Source organism: Trichosurus vulpecula, chromosome 7, assembly GCF_011100635.1.
Source record: "Trichosurus vulpecula isolate mTriVul1 chromosome 7, mTriVul1.pri, whole genome shotgun sequence".
Taxonomy (NCBI): Eukaryota; Metazoa; Chordata; class Mammalia; order Diprotodontia; family Phalangeridae; genus Trichosurus; species Trichosurus vulpecula.
In genome coordinates this window covers 91,356,994-91,372,469 of record NC_050579.1, presented here as the reverse complement: position 1 = coordinate 91,372,469, position 15,476 = coordinate 91,356,994, and the positions used below count along the sequence as shown (strand labels likewise).

Here is a 15,476-nt window from a genome sequence, read left to right as displayed (position 1 = left end):
GCTAGCATTTTGATCTAAGTATGTTATTGGCGGGGGGGAGCAAAGGGGAGAAGACATGTATTGGTGTAATTAGAGTAATTAGAGATAAAGAAATATCATTGTTCCTCCTTTTTCCCCTTTATTAATAAATCTGCATCGATAAAAACTAAATCAAAATTCATTTAAAAGATCTTAGTAACATTAATTATTTTAAGTGGCTTTCTAATTCTTCTGTAAAAACTCAGCTCATCGCACCTTCATTTCACAAAACTATTATTCCTGTATTTAATAACAATCTCTATTTTATGAGTGGATTTAGTCTGTGAAACCTGAAGTTTATGCTAAAGCAAACCAGTTAACAGAGATACTGGGGAGACTGAAGAGTCCCTAAGAAATGAGTCTTTCATAAAAGCCCCATTGACAAGGGATTCCACCTTCTGTTACCTGCCAAGACCTGAGTCTGGGCCTATGGTCTCACTTTCCCTGCCAACAGAGAATGGCACTGCCAGAATCCAGTCAGGAATGCTGCTCAGGTAAGCTGATGCTGTCTGTCAGTAGTTACAGGTCCTGACAGGTACAACAACTTTAGCTTTCAATATCTTGAAATGTATTACCTCAGGATTCAAGAAACCAAGAAATAATTTTTTGATTCCTCCCAATAACAAATTGGGGGAATGAGAGGAGAAGAGAGAGTGGAAAAGTTTTCTCCCTTCCCCTCAGTGGCACTTCAGCAAGCATATTCTATCCACAGAAGTGTTTGCACTTAGCACAGGAGTTTTTACAGTATGCCCAATCTGCCAGGCATTTCACTTGGGAAAATGGGATGACAAATGTGCTTTCTGCAATTTCCTTCCTATTGATTAATGCTCCGTCACTGAGAAAAGCTTCATGCTGTGTTTGATTCAGATCCATGTTCACATCTCACACACGTAAAGCTGCTGGGCTTGACACCATGCATCCCACATACAAACAGGCAGGGAAAGAAAGTTAAACCAGGGAAGGGTGTGTATCCAAACCATTGGGCATGAGTAGCAACTGGCTTCAAAGCCTTGGTTATTATGGCATACATTTCGCCTTAGGTGTGCTGAGGAAATCAGTCTGACTCACTGTCTGGGGCTGCCAAATAATGTTGTGGATGTTCCTCTGCTGTGTTATTCATGATTTTATTCATCTGGGATATTTGCTAACTCCTAATAGCTGTGTAGGATGGCCATTGTAGTACTTAGCAGGTGACTCTACAGTTGAAATAATCTTTATGGTACAATGAGTTTTGAGCTACATGATAAAAAGGAGAAGTAGCAATGCTTAGCTTCAGGATACAAGCATGTACTTAGTGGGAAGGAAAAAAATTGGTAATGACAGTCTGAATATCACTTGAGTCATCTGCATATTATTTCCCTTATCATCTGATTTTCTCAGGTACTTTTTAATCTAGGTTCCCAAACCATCAATCGTTTTATTCCAGGAATGATTTGTTGCCTTGCCTTCTGGGCATATCAAGATCTTTAGCAAATTCCCTAGTAGAAGATATAGTTGGTACCAGACATCTCATGGCTCCTAGAGAGAGTCAAATGGACTTGCTTCCTACTGGTATAATCCAATTCTCCCATTTTTGTAGCACACCCATGCAACTTCAATAGGGAGGTTTTCAAATTCATCTGAACTGTTTCTTTCCTTGACATGATAATGACTTTTTTTTCTTAGCCATTAATATAAAATACAGAGAGATTTCACAAATTATATCAGTTATTTGAATCAAAATGAATATATTTCAGGTATATTGACCAAGCAATTAAAAAAATAAGGCATCTATTTGCTTGATATTTCTTCTATTTAAAATGTTTATAATATCCAAAGAATTCACAAACATCACAGTTTCTTTGCCAATCTCAAAACATATCAAATCCATTAGTGTTTTTTCTCAATTGTTAGACTCAGAAATATCCTAATTTGAATTAGCAAGGCTTTCCTTCTAGGCATCCACGCTTCGTCTCTATGTTAGGAGAGCATATGAATCTATCTGAAGTAGAGACAGTTCCCTAAAAATCAAATTCCTGGGAAAAAACAAGCCAACCAAAGAGAGCTTAAATTCTATCAGGCCTAATGCCAGTGTTTCCTTTTGGCACAAAGGAAACCGACACCTTTGATTTTCTAAATCATAAGCTCTTAACCTTTTTTTTTGGTCATAGATTCCTCTAGCAGTCTGGTGAAACCTATGGACCCCTTCTCAAAATGTTTTAAATGCGTAAAATAAAATACATAGGATTACAAAGGAAACTAGTTGTATTGCAATACAATTCATATGTACATGTATATATGTGTGTATAGTACATACATATGTACATATATACATAATACATATGTGTGCATGTATTATACACACGTGCGCTCATACACACACATTTATACAAGTTCATGGACCCCAGATTAAGAAACTGTGACCTGAATTAACACAGCCAGTGCTTATTTTTATAAGTGGCTCCAGGTAGTCATATATTAGGCAAGAGAGCTATGAAACTCATTCAACTAGATTCCAAGTTTCCCCGAGAGCAGTTTCTTTTCATTAATTTGCAACTCTCCATAATGTCTAGTACAGTGCTCAGTCTGCACAGGGTTTTCAAGTCAATAAGCAAATGTGCATTGGTTGACTTGGTTATATATCTCTTGATCAGTGTGAAGAGCTAAAAAGCCTAATGTGCCAGCCTGGTAATTCTGTACTCTAACCACCTCTAAGTTCCCTCCTTTCTCTCCCTCTCTGAACTCCAATTCTGCCCCTCCCCTTTCCCTGTAGTAGCCAATGACTAAAGAAGACATGAATGAACATGGATTTAAGAGCCACAGAATATTTAATCAAAAGCTTATGTGATACACCTTTTCTGCTGGTTCTGTCCTGTCACTGCTGATTAACAAAGATTCCTGTGGGGAATGTAAAGATTTCTCGTGTAAATGTACTTTTTTTTTTTGCAGCCACTTAATAAGGCAGCAATTTGAGATCATGTTTGCTGCGATTCCATAGGTCATATAGTGACCCTAAATGAATAAGGAACTGGGACACACGAACACAAATATGTACACATATACCACCCATAATCTGGACCCCTGCAGCCTTGGGCCAGAGGAAGGATTCTTGTATGAAAATTTTAAGATGCTTTAATCAATTGCTGTACTATATATATATATATATATATATATATATATATATATATATATATATATATATATTTGGGGGGGGAGGGGGAAGGCAGGGCAATCGGCTTTAAGTGACTTGCCCACTTGTCACACAGCTAGTAAGTGTGTCAAGTGTCTGAGGCTGGATTTGAACTCCAGTCCTCCTGACTCCAGGGCTGGTATTCTACTCACTAAGTCACCTAGCTGCCCCCTGTACTATACTTCTAATAGAAATGCCACTATGCACACCTCCTTTCTAATGTTATCTTCCTTCTATGTGTGGTCTTCCCCAATTAAAATACAAGCAACTTGAAGGCAGGGGCACCCTAATCTCTCTCCATCTCCCCTAATATGCAAAGTGTTTTGTACAGTGTTTACCATGTATTAGGCACTTAAGTACTTTTTCATTTCCTTAGTCACTTATTTGCAAGGGGAGTTCTACAATTGTGAAAATGAGTGCATTTAAAGTAACTCACATTTTCCATTACATTTTGGCACCCAACTATCCCTGAAAGGCCATCACTATATCTCTTCCTTTCTACTATTTGCATACATTCCCTCCAAAACAGCAAAGTTCTTTTGTCAGAAATGAACCATCTTTTGTGCAGTCTCCATGCCTCTTTTCACTCTCCCTGTGCATTAGTGGCAGCATCCTTTGGCTTTTATAGGTAAACACTGATTTTTCATAGGCTCATAGCCGTAGGCTGGAAGGGATCTTAGAGGCCATCTCCTCCAAACCCCTCATTCTGCAGATGAAGGAAGTTGAGCCTAGTGTACTTATGTAACTTGTCCAGAGTCACACAGATAGCAAGTAACAAAGCCAACATTTGGTTCTCTAATCAAGGTCCTCCAATCCCAGTCGAGATCTTTACATCACACTCTCTAATATCTATCAAGTGCAAACTTTCTCATAGGGTCACCTGAGCTAAAGAGGGAAAGATGATGAATACAGAATCCTCTTGGTTACCATGGGTTTAAGAGTCCAAAAGGAAGTGAGACCAATGCCGCCATTTTGACATCTCATGAAGACCTATCTACTCTTTGACTATGGTTAGTCACTAAGCTGTGCCATGAGACTGCTGGTTTGTGGCATGCGGAAAGTGGGTGTGTGTCCTTTTGTTTTTTGTTGGGGTTTTTTTTTTTCACTCCAGTGACATACATTCCAGAGCCACAAAATATTCCAACTCCAACTCACATTTTGAATAAGCAGTTTCTGTTCTGTTCACTCATCCATCAGGCTTACACACTGTCAGCAGGTGGGGATGGGGAGAAACTACATATTTCACTTACTCCTACAGCCTGTGTTTTTTTTAGAAAAGAAAAGAATAGATTGTTACTGAAACAAATCTCTGCTTGTCCTCCCTACTTGATAGTAAGCAGTGACAAAAACAGGGTATATTAAGCTTCCCACTGCACACCAATCTTCCTGACTTCAAACTGTTTCTAGCAACCAAATAAATAATCTGTCTCCATGATCTCTTCAGTTCTTGACCTTTCTGCTAATATGGCAACAAAAGGCACTATTTATCGGTGAATATTATGTTGCCTACAAGGAACTGGATTGAGACCATCTCATTTCATCATTGTTATTGGCCTCAACAGGGTCAGTGCTATGGCTTCTTGCTACTCTGTGAAAATGCTGACCGTGTCCCATTCTGTTTCTCCCACACTTCCCCACCCCCATCATGACTGAGTTCATCAGAGTTCACATTATGGGAAAAGGGGTACAGAGTAAGAAAAGGGAAAACCTGCCTGGAAAACTGTGTATTTTGCTCCCCTGGTGGCCACAGTTTGTGGTCTTTACTGTCTAAGAGAGAGTATAGAAAAGTAGATGGAAACATATTTATAAAGATCGGTGCTACAAATTTATAAGTGTGAATGGGAGTATAAGACTGGGTGTACTTGTGCATAAGAGGTAGCAAAAATTCATACTAGCTAAGAGATATTCCAAATATGGTTCTAAAAGTATATCGGCCAAAAGAACACACACATATATACACATATACATATATATGTTATATGTGTGTGTATGTATACACACATATGGAAAAATGTGTTGACATATGTGCATTATGTATATATACACACATGTATGATTGAGTGGTGTCAAGTAGACACATGCTATCATGTTTATTTTGTTATGATTTAAATTCTCCTTCCTCCATCTTTTTCTTACTAACAGGCCATCTCATCCTCTTTCTTTACTTCTTCCTCTCTCTCCTCTTCCATTATCAGTACTTCCTTATAGCTAAAATAAGTTCCCACTACTGATACACCAAGTTCTTCCCTCCCTTCATTCCAGATTCAGCTCAAGAAGATGCATTGCTATCTGCCTTGCACTCAAAGGACCTGAGGACTGTTGGGCCTCCCCATCTTGCCTGTATTGTCTCCCTTCGGTAGAGAGTGAACTCCTTGAGAGCAGAGATTGTATTACTTTTCTATTTGTTCATTCCCCAGTGTTCAGCACCATGCTTTGTACATAATAAGAGTACAATAAAAGCTTTTTCCATTCATTAATTTAAAGTCGACTTCTAGAAGTACATTCCCTTAACGGAGCTGTGCAATTATGACATTTCTGTTGTGGTCATCCATTCCATAGCTCTTCTCTGCCTTTCTCCTACTCCCATTTAAATCTATAAGAAATATGTAATCTACCAATATGTGTGCATATGTATTTGGGTGGGAAATTGTGTCATTTTTCTTGCTTCACTTTGAAATGAGGAAAGGAAATTTTTGTAGCACTCATATGTTTTATAAAGCTCCTGCAGTATTTTGGATACTTAATTGGATATTTAATTAAAGCCAGCTACCCTTCCTAAGTTAGTTGAAAAGTTTCCACTCTGAGGTAGGAAAGTAAAACATACCTACTTAGAAAGGGACTTTTGAGAGTCTTTTAAAGTGCAAGTCAAATGAAGAATTCATATGAACAGTATTAGTGTGACTCATAATCCATAGCTACCATATGGAAATGAGCAATATTTCTCTTCCTCTTGCTCTTCCCCACCCCCAACCCCACCAAAATAAATATGATAGCAACTGATTTTCTATGTATTATGAAGTGGCAGAAAACTGCTCTGATGCCTTTGTGGAAAAGTCAGGCAGAAGCATTTACGCACCAGCATAAGCCTTTCTTAAATGTTGCCTGGGATTGTAATTATTTGATTTGAAACTTGGGTCTGGAATTGTAGTTAAACCTTTGTTAGGAAAAAATGAAATCAGTACACTCAATGTACCATTTTTCATCCCACCACTCAAACAAATGCGTTTAATGCTTTTGTAGTATGGATGAAACATGAATAAAAGAAAACATCTTCCTGTTTGTGTTTTAGCATAGGACTAAATGTACTGGGATGGTTTATATGGCTGAATACCATAGATTCTGGGTGCTAATCCTGATTCTACTACTCGATTTTCTGGGCCATGTCAATTCAAGGTTTTGTATCCTACGTCCGTCATAGATCAAATGGGCCTATTCATATCTCCCTTACAGAGACATAATCATGACTCATCTGTGAAGAGAGTGAATGAATAGCTATAAAACTCCTGGAGGTCTGTGGATGAAAGGCATCAGGCAGAAAGCCTAATAATCCCTGTCATTAGTAATAATGTTTGGCAATTTGCAGGAGGGGTAAAAATTTAAGGTGTGGATTGAAGCAAAGGGGCTTCTATTTTGGGCAAAATCCCACTCACTTGTGGAATTCCTCCAGTGAAAAGTGGGTATTGAATCATCTCACAGATTTGGGGAATTTCTATATCTGGGTACAAATAGACTTTCCCATATGTGAACAGCCTGGGATTGGATCTGTCTTGTCTAACTGAATCTTTCAGGGATGGGAAGCACAACTATAACGTTCTAAAGTATAATGCCTATAACCTGTCCTTCCACTTGAGGGACAGCATACACAGCCCCCAGTAATGCGAGGGATCTGTAAGTGGGCAAATGAGTGGCACAGAAGACAAAATGCTGGGCTTGCAATCAGGAAGACCCAAGTTCTAATTTTGCCTTGAAGTCTTCCTAACCGTACGACCCTAGCAATGTTACTTACCTTTCTCACTCTCTTTCTTCATCTGTAAAAAGGGGATAATAACATTACCAACCTCAGAGGATTGTTGTGAGGATCTAATGAAATAACCTATGTAAAATGCTTTACAAACCTTAAAGCATTATATAAGTGCTAGCTGTTGTCATTGTCTTTTTGTTCTTTGGCTTCAGTTCAATTTAAAAATCTATTCATTGCTTTGGATCTCCAGCATCTAAGGGCACATACCCTAATACACAGAAGGTACTTAATGTTTGGTGGATTGGGATGCATCTGAGACTCCCCTTCGACTACTGCCAGTATCCCCTACCTAGCTTCTTGGAAAATCCAGTGTGACGGGACTATTTTCAAGGGCCCAGTGCCCTTATCTATAACCACAACTTGAATTTTCAATTACCAGACTGAACACACATGGTTAGTGAATATCACCTAGTGAAGAGTCTCAGCCTATTCCCTTTTTTCTCATTAATAATCTGAGCAAAACTAATATTTTCCGATAACTGAAAAATCTACATTTTTGACTATTTCAATAAGAAATGAGTTACTAGGCAACCTATGGGCCATCCTCTACTTGCTCTCAACCCTTATATCCAATCCATTTCAAAGTCCTGTTGAATCTAACTTTCCTAACATCTCTGGTATACACCCCCTTCTCTCCTCTGACAATGGCAACACCCTGATGAAGGGTCATCACCACACAGGTGGACTATTGCAATAGATTGATCTCTCTGCCTCCACTCTTCCCTCCGATCTATCCTTCATTCAACTGTCAAACTAATCTTCCTAAAGCTCAGATCTGACAGTGTCACACAATACACACACACACACACACCCCATCCCCCATTCAATAAACCATGGTGGCTTCATATTTCCTCTAAGACCAAACAGAAAATCCTCTGTTTGGCTTTTAAAGCCCTTTATAACCTGGACCCTTCCTACTTTCCCAGTCTTCACACATCTTACTCCTGACCATATAATTGAGTGACACTAGTCTCTTTGCTGTTCCTTGTACAAGACACTCTACCTCCCGCTGCAGCATTTCTTTTGAATGGCTGTCTCATGCCTGGGATGCTCTCCTTCTCTCCTCATCACTGCCTCCTGGTCTCTTTCAAGTTCCGGCTAAAACCTCACATTCAATAGGAATCCTGTCCCCATTCTCCTTAATGCTACTGCCTTCTCCTCTATGATTATTTCCAGTTAATCCTTACATAGCTTGTCTGAAAATAAATGTTTGCATGATGTCCCACCGATTAGACTGTGTAAGCTTCTTGAGAGCAGGGACTGGAAAGATTTTGCTCTTCCTGGTATCTCCAGCACTTAGTAGGAGCTTAATAAATGTTTGTTGATGACTTATTTGGGAAAACACCAACAACATTAGTAAGCATCAGCCTAGAGTGTGCCAAACTTAATCCATACTTCAGTAATAAAATCATAGCTTTTCTGTAAATAAACTTGTGACAGGAAGAACTTGTAATCACCAGAGACTACATTTTAAGGCTTTTCTGCACTGATGAGGCCCCAAGAGGAGAATATTTTGCATGTTACTTTGGACAATTTTCAGTGCTTTACCCCCATTTTCATGTAGTAATAATAATAATAGCTGCCATATAGCACTTTAACATTTGCGAAGCACTTTACATTATTTCATTTGAACCCCACAGCAACACCACAGGGTAGGTACTATTGCATACTATATTCACCTACTCCTGGTTGTACAATGTTAGATGACCCTGGACTACTCATAGGACCTCTGTTTCCTTAGTTTACTTCTCTGTAAAGATAAGAGGTAATAACAGCACCTACCTCTAAGGATTGTTGTGACAATCAAATGAGATATTTGTAAAGTGCTTAGCAAGTGTCTCTGACACATAGAAGGTGCTATCGAATATCTGTTAGCTATTATTTAATATTATTCTTATTAGAATCAAGTTCTTCCAGACTCCTAAACCCAGCACTCTGCCTTCTACTTCTCCCATGTAGGATTCTCAGCAGAATGATCAGAGAGAGCTGTGTTTGAAGTGATAATTGCCTCCTTTTAATGGTGATAATTTAGTGATAGTGTTTCAAGTTTGTTTTTCCTTAAAATTTAACATTAGCTATGTTAATGTTGATGTTAACCAGATGGACTTTAGGTATAATATACGCTTGTAAATTTATAGACACACATGTATACAAACATGTACATGCATGCATGTAAATAATAAATGAGACAGTTCTCCTCTTATTTTTCCTCCACTTTTCTTTATCTCCTTTCTCTTGATCTGTCCTTCTTCCCTTCCCTATTTTAACACATAAGAGCTGAAACTATTCACTGTACTTTGGTGCCCTAATTCACTTTCAAGCTAGTTACCATAATTTTGAAAGTCTTGCTTTGCCCCTTCATTATAGCTTTACATTCCAGTGATGATTCAGTATTTGTGCATTTATGATCTCACTGGGATGGGTAATTCCTTCCACTCATGAAGACTGTGATCTCTATATCCTCATCCTAACACAGTCTTTGGTGCTAGAAGGGAACCATAAAGATCATTTTATCCAACCCTTTCTTGTACAGATGGTGAAAGTGAGGATAAGAGAGTCAGTGAATTATCATCCCTAACCACCTACAAGGAGGTAGTAGAGAGGGGATCTGAACCCAGGTCTTCAGACTCCCAATCCAGCATTCTTTTCTCCATACCATGATGCCTCATATTGTCTAATTCTTATCTGTGTCTTTCTGCACATGCTTCATAGATAATCGACCCAATATGCTTAGAGAACTTTTTCTGGTTTTTAAAAACATTTCATGAATTAGACCAGTGATGTATTCAAACTGTCCATCCTTCACTTTCACTACCTCACTGGCTCACTCATTTTGAAGTCCTACATGTCCATGATTGTGCCTTTTACATCACTCCTCCATGCCTAAGTTATCCTTAGCAATATGTTTCAGGTCTTTTATATATACCATTCATCTTTTAGTTGCCAGTTGGGTCACCTGACATTTTAAGATTTTGGAGATCCCATAATTCACAGCCTCACAGCATCATAAGATACTTTTTTTTTAAATCCCTATTGAAGCAGCAAAGAGCTTAGATTGAAAATGCTAAGTAATTTCCCAAATGTGATCTGTCCAATTTCATCCTCCTATTCAATTCTGGGACAGCTCTTTGTCCATCTGTAGTACTTGTTCAAGATATAGTAGATGGATTAATTCAACGGGTCATCCGTCCAATGGCATCTCATAACACAAGAAATAGTAGTTTTTCTTTCACTTTGGTTTTCCAGTTCAGAGGAGGTTTTTTGTTGTTCAGTTGTTTTAGTAGTGCCAAAATCCTCATGACCTCATTTAGGGTTTTCTTGGCAAAGAAACTGAAGTGGTTTGCCGTTTCCTTCTCTAGTTCATTTTACAGATGAGGAAACTGAGGCAAACAAACTGAAGTGATTTGCCTAGGGTCACACAGCTAGTAAGTGTCTGAAGCCAGATTTGAACTCAGGAAGACTAGTCAGAAAGACTCCAGGCCCAGCACTCTATCCATTGTGCCACCTAGCAGCCCAGTTCAGAGAGTTAGGCCAATATATTTCCCCCTACAAAAGTTTTCCAGTGTTTCATTGTGGCATGGAGGTGACCCATGTATCTCTAATGCTGTGTCCATAGAGCACAAGCTCTGGTAGGTTCTTATGTACTTGAAAGGCCATGGGCCCAGCCTTTCTCTTGTGTCTCCATTTAGGCATGCTCACCAAGTTCGTAAAAGGGGGCAGCTAGGTTGCACAGTGAGTACAGTACCAGTCCTGGAGTCAACATAACTCATAGTTCAATCTGGCCTCAGACATTTAACTTACTGTGTGACCGTGGGCAAGTCATTTAACCCTGTTTGCCTCAGTTTCCTCATCTGTTAAATGAGCTAGAGAAGGAAATGGCAAACCACTCCAGTATCTCTGCCAAGAACCCCTCCCCCCTAAAAAAAGAGGTCACAAAGAGTCAAAGTCACAAAGAGATATGACTGAAAGTGCCTGAACAACAACAACAAAAGTTCATAAAGGCTCATTACGAGAAGGTGATAACCAAAGAAAATAAATGTTTTGGCTATGGAAACCCACAAAACAGACAAAAATGCAGAACAACCCTCATTAAATGTAGTTATAAATGGTAACACTCAAAGGTATGGTATTAAATTCCTATGTAATTAAATTTAATTTTTACTTGTTTAAAAAAAACAGATCTTTCCCAGCATTAAAATGGTTATTTGCTAACAATATGAATACAAGCTGTTACTGTTACTTCATTGTTGTTACATCTTGCTTCATTTCAGAGCCTTACTACATGTTTAAAGGTTGGGGGAAATACCAGTATCAGGTCTTTATAAACTTCTGAAAGCAACAATGCATTAATTAAAAGAGACAGGGGTACTCTCTCTCTGATGCCAAAAACTTCTCGTGGCATGTGTGTGTATATGTTTGTATTTACATTATTCATTTGAAAAACTGAAAGGGTCAGTCATAATGCATTGGTTGGCATAATGTAGATGATGTATTATTTGATATACTGAATTTTTCACTTATCTCCCAGTTGTTTTGGTGTTACATCACTCTAACCTGAGATTTAATCACTTGAGAGAGGCAGTTACCCATCACTGCCTTGAAACTTAGGACATACAAACTATTTTATTCCCTAGGGTAATCTCTCTAAAGTAATACACTGCTTATGAACAGGCAGACAAAGAAATTAAAGTTATCTATAATCATATGAGAAAATACTCTAAATCACTATTGATCAGAGAAGTGTGAATTAAAACAACTCTGAGGTACTACCTCACACCTATCAGAGTGGCTAATATGACAAAAAAGGAAAATGTTGGATGTTAGAGGGAATATGAGAAAATCGGGACACTGATGCATGGTTGGTGGAGTTGTGAAGTGATCCAACCATTCTTGAGAACAATTTGGAACTATGCCCAAAAGGCTATAAAACTGTGCATACCCACTGATCCAGCAATACCACTGCTAGGTCTATATCTCAAAGACATCCCCAAAAAAGTACAAAAATATTTATAGCAGCTCTTTTTGTGGTGGCTAAGAATTGGAAATCAAAGCGATGCCCACCCATTGGGGACTAGCTAAACAAGCAGTGGTATATGATTGTAATGGAATATTATTGTGCTGCAAGAAATGACAAGCAGGATGATTTCAGAAAAACCTGGAAAGACTTACATGAACTGATGCATAGTGAAATTAACAGAACCAGAAGAACGTTGTGTGCAGTAACAGCAATAATTGGCAGATGAAGAACTGTGAACGACTTAGCTATTCTTGGCAACACAATAATCTAGGAAATTCCCAAAGGACTAATGATAAAGCATACTCTCTACCTCCAGAGAAAGAAGTGATATTGACTGAATATAGACTGAAGCGTTGCTATTTTTCACTCTCTAATTTGTTTTATTCAAGTCGTCTTGTACAAAATGCCAATATGGAAATGTTTTTACATAATTGCTCATGTATAACCTATATCTGATGGCTTGTTTTCTCAGGAGGGGAAAGGGAAGGAGGGATAGAATTTGGAACTCAAAATTTTAAATAAAAATGTTTTTAAATTTTTAAATTAAAAAATTAGAATAATACACTGCTAAGCTCACCTCTGTGGGAAGTCTAAATATTTGACAATTTTGACCAAGCTCTTGCTTCTGTGAGGGAGTTTGGTTCATGTTCATAGCCACAGGGATTCATTCACAGGCTGGCTTCATTATGGGGCATGTGGTGGTACTGTCCCTTTTCATCTGACCGAGTTTCTTTTGAATTTTGTGTCCATGTAATGAGAAGCATTATATGGACATAAGCATCTTAAGGTGACATACTTTGATGCAATGCTTTGAGTATTTATGGAATTAGTATTTCGTCCATTTTTAAAAATCTCTATAAGATATTTGAACAACTGATGCTCATGTCAAATATAGTAATATTCTTCTCACCAATAGGTCATACTCTAGGCAAACCTTTAGGGCACAGCCATAAATGTGGAAGTAAAGGAAAGGCGTTTCTGAGTGTCTCAAATTAATCACAAGTACTGTGAACTATTTGGGGCATGGACCATGTCTTTTTATCTTTCTCAGGGCCTACCATAGTGCCTCGCACATAGTGGGAACTTAAGAAGGGCAGTTGTTTTTGTTAGATGGCTTTTTAAAACAAATGAATGAAACATTTTTAGATATTTCTTATAGCACCTAAAATATGCTAAGTTTGCCATGTGAAATAAAAGATAGTGTCTCCCAGCGTCACCATGCTGAAAAAAAAAAGAGTGATATTAGCTATTGATAATGCCTGGCAAGATATATAATGCTTTTCAGAAAACTGCAGAAAAATAACTGTCTTTGTGTTTTTGTTTTATTAACCAGTTAACTCTGGAGATGGCATTGACTACAGCCAACAGAAGAGAGTAAACATTGGAGACTTGATCCAAGAGACACTGGAAGCATTTGAGCGCTTTGGAGGAGAAGATGCTTTTATAAACATTAAATATATGGTCCCCACCTATGAATCATGCTTGTTAAACTAACAGATAGAACAGCTGTGTTAATGGGGAAGGTTCCATTTATGTTCTAATCATCTATCTCTGACATTCTTCAACATCTTGTTATTTATGACTCCTTTTTTCTACAGCTGCTAAAATAGTGGTTTCTGGGCCATTAGACTGTTATCACTGTTGTGAACAAGGCTTTCCAATACATAAATAGTGCCTGTTTCTTAGATTACAATGGTGTACTGTGCTTATTTGTTCCAGGGAAGAATCACTCCTTTATACAGTGCTGACTGAAGCAGGAGTCCAAGTTAGACCTTCAGTTGTATAGACAATAAAACGATAATTTTTATACTCAATTCAGCAATTGCTGTTCTGTGTCCGCCTGCCCTGAGGGTGATGTCAGAGGTTGTAATGAGAAACGTTTATGCTGACTGCTTAATAGGTGTTTGTCATGGCAGAGAAATAGCAGTTCAACAGTACCCTCCCTCTCCCCAGCAGCTGTGCAGAGAAATGTGCATTGACATACGATAAAACTGGGGAATGTATATTCCAATTACAGTAGGAATTTTTTTTTTGCAGCCCATTATAAACCTTAGCCATAAAATTAATTAATGTATCTAGCACTCTTGTAATCTGGGTTTCTAGGTGCTCTCTCGTTTATAGTATGGGGGAAGAAAAAGGGAGGGTCTTAGTTATTATGAAATATTATATGCAACCATGGTCAAAATGTTGACATTCACACTTATCCCTCTACATTATAGCCCATGACATCTCATGATCTGGATGAAGCACCACGAGCAAAACATTACATGGCAGTTTATTTGCTACTTTTAATAATCTCACAGATAATTTGAACTTCTTTTCATGACTACCCCTTGAAACAAAGTGAAATCTCTTTTCTTGGCAAAAAAAAAAAAAATTATCCTTCTCTGTTGCCTACTCACAGTGGTTATTGTGGGATTACACAGGAAGACTGTTGGCATTCATTAGGGGTCTTGTAGAGGGGGTGAAAGAAAAAAAATTATCCAATCTTAAACAGAAGTGCATTGAGTTGAGGGGGAAAAAAAAATAAGTCAGACTGCAAGTGTATCAGCCTTGACGATGTGTCTATAAGCATGCCAAGACTAATTTGGGGGCATTTATGGCACATCTCTGAATGCTTTACCAGACACCATAGTAAAAGGTAAATGGCTGGACCACTTGAGAAAGATCATAGCTACCCCCAAACACCTAGCTTGGAGTATTATGTCTCTATACCAAACTATAATTTATCCATAAAATAAAGGAACCAGAAGACTTCTCAATTGCCTTGTTAGGATGCTCAGGGTCCTCTTTGCTGGCTCTCCTAGGCACAGAGCTCTAAAAGCAAATAACCATATTTGAAAGCTATTTAATAATTCATATTCCTCTATTATCTTAAAATGACTACACTATAGTATCCAATAAGCATTAAATAAGATGACTTGTTTAGGATGTCTGGAAATTGTAGGTAAGAAAATTGGGTTTAACTGTCAAATCTTTAAAAAGTGACAGCCCGCAGCATCTATTATCTGAACTTCTGCCATTGTGATTCAGAATTCTACAATTCCCAACCTTTCATCTTTTCCTTACCCTCTTTGGCCTTACTCTTCCCAAACTTATTCTTCATTTTCTGTGAGACCTTGTGACTCCATAACTTTGCACTCATCAACTCCTGTGCTGGTCTTAATTTCTTCCTTTCAAAGCCTCAATCCTACAGTTAACTAGGTCAACTCTACACTGTGCTCTGACCTTGAATCTGTTCTTATGTCTCA

At 38.2% G+C, this 15,476-nt stretch overlaps 1 protein-coding gene across 1 annotated transcript in view; it reads left to right on the top strand.

The window, feature by feature from the left end:
- The window catches only part of PACRG (parkin coregulated), a 634,177-nt gene extending 620,265 nt beyond the window's left edge, over positions 1–13,912 (top strand). Inside the window, exon 5 of the mRNA XM_036767762.1 lies at positions 13,559–13,912. Within this exon, the coding sequence (XP_036623657.1) occupies positions 13,559–13,719 (161 nt within the window). The 3' untranslated portion in view covers positions 13,720–13,912. The remainder of the gene's footprint in view (positions 1–13,558) is intronic.
- Positions 13,913–15,476: the final 1,564 nt, after the last annotated feature.